Source organism: Orbicella franksi, chromosome 15 (genome assembly GCF_964199315.1).
Source record: "Orbicella franksi chromosome 15, jaOrbFran1.1, whole genome shotgun sequence".
NCBI classification, from domain to species: Eukaryota; Metazoa; Cnidaria; class Anthozoa; order Scleractinia; family Merulinidae; genus Orbicella; species Orbicella franksi.
Window position 1 is genome coordinate 19,360,059 of NC_138159.1, and position 10,216 is coordinate 19,370,274.

General features: G+C 37.2%; 1 protein-coding gene across 1 annotated transcript; it reads left to right on the forward strand.

Annotated features, from left to right (window-relative positions):
• The first annotated feature begins 7,340 nt into the window (after nt 1–7,340).
• LOC145469287 (homeobox protein vex1-like) lies at nt 7,341–9,912 on the forward strand. Its single transcript, XM_081452970.1, has 4 exons — nt 7,341–7,536; nt 7,998–8,008; nt 8,351–8,545; nt 9,151–9,912. Exons 1-4 carry the CDS (start codon nt 7,341–7,343, stop codon nt 9,442–9,444), a joined length of 696 nt encoding a protein of 231 aa, XP_081309096.1. The 3' UTR covers nt 9,445–9,912.
• The last annotated feature ends 304 nt before the right edge of the window (nt 9,913–10,216 follow it).

Consider the following 10,216-nt stretch of genomic DNA (forward strand, 5'->3'; position numbering starts at 1 on the left):
CAATACAAAAGAACAGTTTTTCCGTCTCGACGTGCCCTGAATTTCATTTAAAAATAGACCAGTGTTCGTCGACCTTTGTCCTAATGTACCTGGATATTGTTCAAAAATCATGCCACCTGCGTGTGAGAGGGAAATATGCGATTTATTTCCTTGCTCTCGGCAATGTCTTCATTGCTTCGGGTTTGACAGTTAAGAGCGGCTATACCTATATAGTCCAAGGGGAAATAAAGCTCGTTGTTATAATACTACTTCCCTAAAAAGCCGGACGTTTTACGAAAACCGGTATTGCCTCTTCTCGAAAGCGATCACTTTTTTCACTTTCTTTTAGATACCCGATGTCTCACGCTTCACTAAAGTCGCTGCCGGTTCCTATTTACGTAAGAGGACTGTACAATAAGTCTGAGACAATAGCAGACGTCTGGAAAAATACGAAAAACATCTTTTGATATTGATCTAGGAGGAACACTATTACATTGTCAAGTCATACTTTCCATATTCTTCACAAAGGCGTGCAATAATCTCCGGCTTCATAAAGGCGTGCAATACGACTCAGATGATATGGTTCCGGACAACCAATATCATTTTTCTAGAACATTAACCCTTCAAGCGATGAATTTAACAAAACAAGATGCAATTAATTAAATGCCTCGAGTGAAAATCTTTTCATAATATGCATTAAAATAACTACATGAAATGACCGCGTTGGTTTCTATTTTCTGTTTTGCCCCATAGTTATCACGTCTTGTTTATTTTGTTAAATTTTTTTTTCGACTAACTGGTGTCATGAAGCAACCGAATTGAAAAAAAGAAAACGCTTGAAATAAAACACGATATTTTCAGCTTATCGCATGATTCTTTCATCCTAGAGATTAGTAAATAATATGTGATATGCTAAAGTGAAAAAAAAAAAATCTAAATTAAGAACAGGCATTACTTATTCAACACAGCAAAGTCTTGCAGAGGGTTTCAATTTATGCATAATTTATATCGTTACCGTCTATTCTATTTCATCGTAAGTTTGCTTGTTTTGGCTTCTTTTCAAAACTGCAGTTTTTTAATAACGCTGTGGGAAAGTGTTGAACAGAAACAGCAGAAATTAAAATTAAAACGCAGTAATTACAAAACTCTGAGTTTAACGCGGTAAGGGAAACGCAGAAACTTATCAAATTAACTTCTGATTAAACGACGGAATATGATAATATCTGCATGCAATAGTTTGTAAAACTAATTTTTCATGAGGCAACCATTCAAGAACTAGAGATTGACGAAGTTGGTGTGTACATACGCATTTTGGAGTTTTAATTAAGCCGTTGCCTTCCTGCAGTGATTTGCAATAAAATTTCAATGAATACAAATTTTGAAAGGACAAAATATTCACAGTATCAAAGGTTATACTTGTGCACTGAACACCTTTATCGAGACTCACAATGTTGCGACCGTTTCAAGTTGTAATAACTTAACTTTTGTTTCTTTTTATACCCTTCCTTTTTTTGTTTTGTTTTGTTTGTTTGTTTTTGTTTTTCGTTTTGGTTTGGTTTGTTTTACTTTACTCGACAGAAAGCACTGTCGCAATTCCCAATGTGTTATTACAACTAGAAATATCAGGAATTAATACAATACAATGGAATTCACAATTTTCACTCCGAAATATGTATTAATATTTTTTCTTGAAATTTTGAATATTTTCTTAGAGCCGGGTTTTGATCACATTTGTTTAATTGTAAACTCTACATTACATCCTGAGCTCATCAAATATTATTTCATCACATGATTTGCCAAATAAATACGATCGATATGTGAGAGAAATTACGAAAACTTCAAATACATTTAGAATCGAGCGATTGAGAAGGAGAGGAAATAAAACTGTGTATTTTTTGAAAACTTGGTGATCAACTTGGTGAAAAACTCAAGGCGACCATAATTAAAAAAATTGCTGCTGGACTAGAAAAGCATCTTGCAACTATTTGCAATAACATTTACCTCAAATATAAAATTTTAAATCCTAACAAGCAATACAAAATACATCTATAATTTAGTACCTCGCGGAAGAAATTTGTAAGGTTGCAAACATATTCTGGCGTCAGTTTGACTCAGTTTACGTTAAGAACATTACAGGGACATATCCGATAAAAGAACAAAAAACAGAAATGAAATTGAAACATGTACGTTTACATGTAAATATTGAAAAACAAACTCAGTGAACATTCAGAAAATATCTTCTAGTAACTACCTCTAACTTAAGGCAATAAACTGAGTATTTTTTTAGCTTGCTGACAAAAAAATATCAGTAAAGACTTTACCTGTAATCTTTCGATGTAGTGTGGTTAAAGGTTATTTCCAAATGAAATGAATGCTCTGAGGAATAAACACGAAACCACTTGAACTGTCAGCTTGACAGGAGGTGAACTGATCATCAATTTCCGACCGACGGAATTGAAGTTTATTGCATAATTTACTACTTATTCAGTGCGGAAAATAAAGGTCAAGCAACATTATTTATGCGCCCTTAGAAGCTGCTGGACTCGTGTGTATATAAAACAAATATTACATGCACAAACATAGCATTGTTAAAACCCCAACTAGCAGGGTGCAGACCAAGGGGAAGTGAAATTGATTTCGCGACCACCGAACATAAATCCATCTAATCTAATTAAAAGTGATCTAAACTGCAGTTTGTGCGCACGTGCACGCGCGAACAACAAACCAAACCGCGTGAAGGAGTGGACACCACAAGTAGAGCAACTGATCGAACAGTATTCTGATTTCTCTCCAGGGTCCGCAGGGGGGACGAAGAAGGGGGTGGCTGGGGCGGAGTGGTTTTGCTTTGAAACCTGGAACCCAAGGCTTTTCTCCTCGCAGCCTAGACAAAAGTGTTGATTTTCGTTTCGGTCTTGGTAAAATTTTTTCTCCGCCATGCAATGGACACCTAGAGCCTAAAACCTATTCAAGAAGAACTTGCCGTCAAACAGGCTGCTTGACAGTTTTCGCCTTCATTTCCAAAGACATGTTTACATGCAATGCAAATTTACAAGCATTTATCCTATTAGTCTCCACTATGTTCAAAGAACCGAACACAAGACGAAACATTTTTCATCAGAATCGTGGGAGAAAGGGTAGACATTGCAGCTAAAGTAAAATGGACAATTTCATCAGTCTTGCTTTCACGACTAAACAGTAAAAATTAAATGTTCTGGATACAAAATGCAGCTCCACGTATTCGCTACTCCATGCTTTCATTTTTTTTTTTAATTTCTCTATCACAGCACTTCCTCGCTTATTTCGCTTTGTTATGACTTGCTTGTTGTTTTCTACTTTGGAAAACAGCCAGACGTAAATATTTTCAGGCTTGCTGAAATTTTGAAGCATTTTTGGTGAAAACTGTTTTTACGTTCCCCACCAAATCTGATATGAAGTTTCCATTTTTGCTACTAAGTTAAAGAGCATTCCGTTTGTAATTTTCTCTGTTTTCTGCGACAAAGTAAAACGAAGAAAATGCTTCTTCGTCAACCATTTGTGTAGGTGTCACTTTTCAAGAAAATTAAAAAAAAACTGAAATATAAAAATGCGCATAACTAGCTCTACATAAATTGAAAACTGTTTGTTCTAATGATGCCATAGAATGTAATTAGACAAAAATCATAAGACATTTAAGAGCAAAAGACATTTTTATCGACTAATATTGGTATTCTCGAACATCTTTGAACTCGTAACTCTCTGTAGGGTGTGGTTTATTTTATTGCCAAAAAAATACATTCGGTTTTATTTCTTATAATTTACAATTTATATGCGTGGAATGTTTTGACTTTTTCTAATGGTCTCAATATTTTTGGTTTGACCGTCCTTAATACAAGTTATACTAACTTGATTATAAAGTTGTCAGTCTTGTAAACGACAATGTATTTGATGCGATATGCATTAAACAGAAAGTCTCGCTTGCGACATACAACTCTAAGCGGGTTTGCCAGCATAAATTTTTAATGACATGAATATTTATTATCGATTTCATTGCTTAACATGATAATAATATTTTTGAGACGTTCACTTGCACTCACTACTCTTCGAAAAAATAAAGCGATGGTCTCTCGCGGGATTTGAAATAAAAACTTACAGTGATATTGCAAATAAAACAATATCGTCTGGAGTCTGTTGTAAATCAGTACACATTCCCCTGAATGGCAATTGATAAATAAACTTATCTAAGCACACCACATCATAGCAAAGTGAAACAGTCATTTTGTTATCTTAGATACGACGTCATCGACTTTTTGCGCTGAGTGCTGTAGTGAAAGTGTTAGCTTTGGAAAATCAATGGCATTTTAATAGACCAACTTATTGGCAGTACACGGGTGTGACATAAGGAAATTTGTTAACGTAATTTTTTTTTATACGACCGTTTCAGTGAAGAAAAATCTTCCAGAGAACAGAAAAACCAAACTAGAGTAGTTTTCTTGAAGTAGGTATATGGCACACGCAACGAAAATGCCAAGACAAGAGCATGTCGTTAATTTAGCCAGCACTGCTTGTCGACATTTATATACCTGGCACTTCTAGACGTCAAACCACAACATAAGAAACTCAGCAATGTGTTCATAGCTTGGCATTCGATATAAATAAAACGCTACATGGATTTTTTAAGGAAAGCTATGAGTGGTGTGTTGCGGGAGCAAAACTGGGCGTAAACAACTTGTGGTAGAAACTTACCCGGTGAGCACTGAGAGAAGATCTTTCGCTTGCCGCGTCACAGACTTAACTAAGATTATGGAAATTAATACAATACTTATAATATTATGAAATCAGCTGCCAACAGAAAATCTATTATAATTTTAATTTTTTTTTTAAGACAATCTTAAAGTCCTCTGGCGAAAAATAAAAGCGAGAATGTCATTTCAAAATAAAAAGCATAAAATTCTAGCTTTTCATTTCTTAAGTGTCAAAAGCGTTTTAAACTGTTGAATGCACTAAAAATACAACCTTATTCGCATTTAAGTAATACAAAGAAAATGACGTCTGCTAGATTAATTTTCACCGTTTTAAATTTGCCAATTTGGATTAAAATATTATATTCATCTTAACCCATTGTAATCAGTCTAAAGGAAGTTAAAAGCAGTGGATATATGTATACATGTTTTGAGTTAGTATAGTGTGTTTGTGGCATTAAAACCTCGAATATTTGCCAAACACGCTCAAACCCCTGATAGCCTTCGGTCATGTAACTTTGGGTAGACGTTTACACAAGCAATGTAGAGTTGTTTATTTTTATTTTTTGACATTACCTGCAGGACATGAAACTCTTACATAGAAAATTGATTTCTCACTTCCCGAATTCTCGCGGCGATAGGTAAACAAATACAGTTTACAATCTGAATACTCATACATCTCCTTGTTTGTTCGCTAAGGGTTGGACAATATTTGTGAACCAGACAGGAGGTTAGCGCAATTTTCCTGAGCAAGAATTTTTCCCAATTTGGGATTGCACAAATTTTGTTGGACTTGTTCCATATATGTTTTTTTTCTTTGTGGCTTAATTTGCACGAACATTTACCCTGTTTTTAATTTGCTGAGCAATATTTTTGGGGGTATTTACGTAGCCCCCTATCTCAAGACTTTGATGGTCTATCGATTAGAAGTTTTTAAATGACGTTTATGGTCATCACAAAGCAAACAAACAAAAAAAATCTTTTCATGGGAAATACAAATGTTCTTACTAACTGGTGGCCTACAAATGGTTAAAAAGGAACGGTAACCTGAGTAGCTTGGGCGGTTTTTAAGCAACTTGAGCGCGCTAAAAAAGCGGCCGCGTTAAGGAGCGGCGAAGCCGCGCGGTGCCTAGGAGAGAGACAACAAGGAGGGAGGTTAGGAGAGAGACAACACCTTCGCCGCTTTGTACGCTCGCGCTCAAATTGCTTAAAAAATTGCTTAAACCGCCAAGGTACGCAGGCTAAAGAAACGGCAGAAGTTTAATTTTTTTGCCGTTCGCATTTTGCCGTAAATTAAAAGTCATTCTTAACTTCTCTAAAAACTCCTATTTGTGTTCAAGGCCCAAACAGGTTGCAACATCGGACGCAGTATTCATGTAACCCTAGCGCTTTATCGCGCGATTTGGCCGCACGTTGTAAAATTTCGCGCGCGAAATTCACGCTACTGAGCCAAGCTACAAGATGCGATGTTTTCAAATACGTGACAAAAATTGAGATACTAGCCTGGATGAGTGCCTAAGAGGATTAAAACGTTACAGTTTTGAGATTTTACTTTGAAAAGTGAAGCGAAACAGATCATCATGTTTGCGTTTGGTTTAGATAAAAAGCTATTGTCCCGGCGATGATATACTCACGTTGAAACTGTCGCGCGCAATGTTGTGCAAGTAAAACAAGGGTGTAAACACAACTTAAGCCTTCATTGCTCTTTTTTTCAGCAGAAAAACACAGGCAAATCCCTCAGCTTGTAGCCCTGCAGAAAATGCAGGTATTTTAGCCAGGTAGGACGCGGAGCGCGGTACAAGAGCAGGAAATACGAGACACGGGCTTATGGTCGTTTGCCCCGCTAAAACACAGTCTTTTTAACCGTCTCCAAAAACTGCTCTTTGATGTTTTTTGGATTGTACCTTCGTTTTAAACTAACGAAAAGTAGGTATCGGTGATGAGAAGACTTTTGATGTTGTATCTTTTATGTATCGGTTATATGTCACTGGAAGAGTTTATAACATTATAGAGCTTGCAGAACTTTTTGCTCGACTCTGCTGTTATATTCGAGAGGTGACTGTCTGCGACAATTTAGCCGCTCTGTATTCTTCGGAATTGGATCCTTTTTATAACTTAAGCGTGCGAAAAACATCTGATATATGGTGCTAGCTTGTTCCTTGATCAGTAAATTTAAACAAAGTGTGTCCTGTTTACAATATAAGGATTTTTTTTATTTTTAAGTGCGTGGTAGTTTGCTCTTGCGACAGGTTTATTTTTCGATTTTTCGTGGAAAAGAAAAAAAATACCGTGACTTTGACAAGAACTAAACTTGCTAAAAAAAAGAAACACTCGGTCGGAATCTTTGTGATCTCCGATGTTCAAAGCGGTATAGATGAAAAGTTATCGTAAACAACCGATCGCCACAACGCAAACAATCAACAAACTGAATTGTTCTTTGCAAAAACCGATTCGAAACAATAGTCGGGCTTTTAAAACGTTGTCTTTGAATAATGTTTTTCAGTGCGGCGGGCTCTTAAATGCAAACAAATAAAAGCGCGGTAAATTCAAAACGGCAAATAAGAGAAAACAACAGGCTGGTCTGAGTGGAAATCATTTTCCACCATTGCGTCGAACAGCAGGCATCGAGCAAGGGCTAAGAACATGAGCGAAATGGAAAATTGTTATCTTTGGAAGAAAGAAAGTTACATGGGCTGTGAAGATGCATTACTGACCGTGAAAACGCCAGAGCGTGAGACGAAAGAAAACTGCCAGCCTTCCCCCGATTCAAGCTATTCCCCTCAAAGACCTGTTGCTGAGCAAAACTCTCCACATGGAATGTATCAAGCTGATGTCAAAGGTATGTTTTTTTTTAATTGTACTTTTCGTTGTCGATTTTACTTCATTTCTAGTGGGTAGTTTCTTCAGTTGTTTTTCGGCCTTGGTCTTTATTTTCACGTTCACCTGTCAGTTTATTTAACTTCAAATTTATCTATAGCTAATTGTTTGTAAATTCGTTTCGGACTGACTAACCGGTCACGTTTTACTCCTTCTTTCCTTGATTACCTCGAGCTCGTTTGAATGAATTAGTTTTCCTGACATTTAAAAATGACGAACAGAAAAATCAATAGAGGTTGTGATATTTCGCAAATATGTAAAGTGTGAGGTTAACAAGCTGAATGTTGCACGAGAGTTTCGTTCGCAAGGCTGGGGGAGAACCATCCTTGAATCGATTATTTGAAGCATGCTTTGTACCTTTTCCTTCCAATCTTAGCATAACATTCAACAGCACCTTTCCACTTGTTATACTTCTCTGTCTAGCGGCTACATTTGTAACTTCAAAAGATAAATAACTGTGTCATGAGACTTCGGTCCTATAATGTTTCCAAAATGCACCTATCAAAATTTAGTAATACAGTTTGGGATCGAGTTAGAAACAGCAGCAAATTTAGAAGTTTGACAAGAAACTGCAACAACTTTTGACAACTGTCATCTGATTGTTCATATAAAAGAAACTTTTGCTTCTTAAAATAACCAAAGTTTACTCTTTATGATAAAACTGCTTAGAAAGCGACCATACTGTCAAAAGTCTTAACTCGCGCGCGAGACTCTTGGGTGAACACGCGTGACATTGTCGTACGCGAATCGCTCACTGTTTTGCGTTAAATTCTCAGACTGAACTCTTTTGTGTTTTTCATTGTCTAGATGTGGCTGGCCAAGGTCCCTCTCAGTCACGATCCAGCAAGAGCCGTTCGTCATTCTCGGTGGAGCAGGTTTTACAATTAGAGCGAGTGTTTGAGCGACAGAAATATCTCGGCTCCAGAGACAGACAAAGACTTGCAGAGGAGCTACAAATGACAGAAACACAGGTGAGAAAACTTTTCAGTTCATGCCCATTTCTAGGCTTATGCAGACAGCATTTCATTCTTCTTTCGCTAGAAAAACGAATTTAAAAAAGTCAATCATTGAAACTACATGGATCAGTCTACGCTAGAGGTCGCCAGAAGGGTGAATTTTTTCTTGTTGAGCCGGGGAAGGATTAATTGAATTCTAGATGAAGCGCGTCCTTTGATTGGCTAAGGGATTCCAAATTAAAGAATGTCAGAGAGTTGTTCTTTTAATTGACGGAGAAGGCAGAAAACCAGTCAAAAGTTGTTCGTACTGATGTTCATTTTTTGATTGGCTGAAAGAGCGTGGAAAACCAACACAAACATGTAAAACTTTTACATGGGCCGTTTGTTTTGCTTCTCTGATAGGCTGAAAAGCCTGAAAAGCTTGACGTGCGGTTGTTTACTTTTGATTGGCTAAGAGCTTTAGTAAACTAACGGATAGATGTCAAAGAGTTGTTCACGCGACTTTTGACACAGAATGATTCCAAACGTGAATCGTGAAACTGAAATTAAAACTTTGAGGCCCTAGTAGGGGTTTTTGGGAAACGGGATAACATTTTACGTTCTGATTTCCGACAACACAGGTGAAGACTTGGTTCCAAAACAGACGAATGAAACAAAAGAGAAAGCGATCAGAGGACACTGAACGGAGAGCCAAACTCTCCTTCCTTAACAGCCTCGCTTACACTATGCATCACGGTTACCATGGTTACCAGCCCGACTATGAGCACCGCCCACCAACTTATGCTGACACACCTCTTGTACTTAGATCTGAACTTCCTTCAAAGTACGCATGCCCACCAGCCTCGCCTTGGAGTAATCTACCCTTCTATCCTCCGCTGCCGCCATTTTGGGGAAGGTACCCGGGACCATATTGAACACCACCAGGAGACCCCACTCACTTTGGTTCATTGTGTTTCGTTGTTTCGCATAAAGAAAGTCGTATGTAAACGGTGATATTTCATTGTCCAGACCTTGGTGTGCTTTGAATCGGTCGCTAACGAATTTTAAGTGGGTTTTCGTACCATTCGTAAATAATAATGCGTTTGCTTCGTTTTTGCCTAGCTTAAACATTAACAGAACATTTGAGTAATACGTTTTTGACGATTAAGAGCAGTAATTTAACATTAGCAGCCGGTATTAGCAATAACTTAAGTTGTGGTGGGTGTTTTTTCTTCAAGGAGGCTAGGTAAAGCTTTTTGGGATGATTCCGCAAACCTATTTCGTTCGAAGAGAAAGAAGTGTAAAAATAAAGCATTACAAAGCGTGGCACACATTGGAAGCATTATTGGGCAAGACTGAAAGACTCTTCCTTCTGTTTAGGTCATTTTGGGTGAAGGAATCAACTTTTCATTGATATGAAAATTTTTACATTGATATGAAAAGTCTGTATAGTAGTTAACTATCGCTAAAACCTCTTGACCTGGTCTTTTCCGAACTTGCTGTAGAAAGCTGTTACGACATTTAATTCAATCTTAAATTAGAGATCCAGTGGATTGTTCAGCTAGTTAGGATGGCAAATGTTAATACTGTACGCATGCTTTTTAAGCGATGAAAAATTTCAATGTACTCACTTAGGGCGCTGTTCCCTGCTTAACATTGTGCATTTTATGCTGTTAACACTTTAGTAAATGCGCTTTTTGGTGAAAA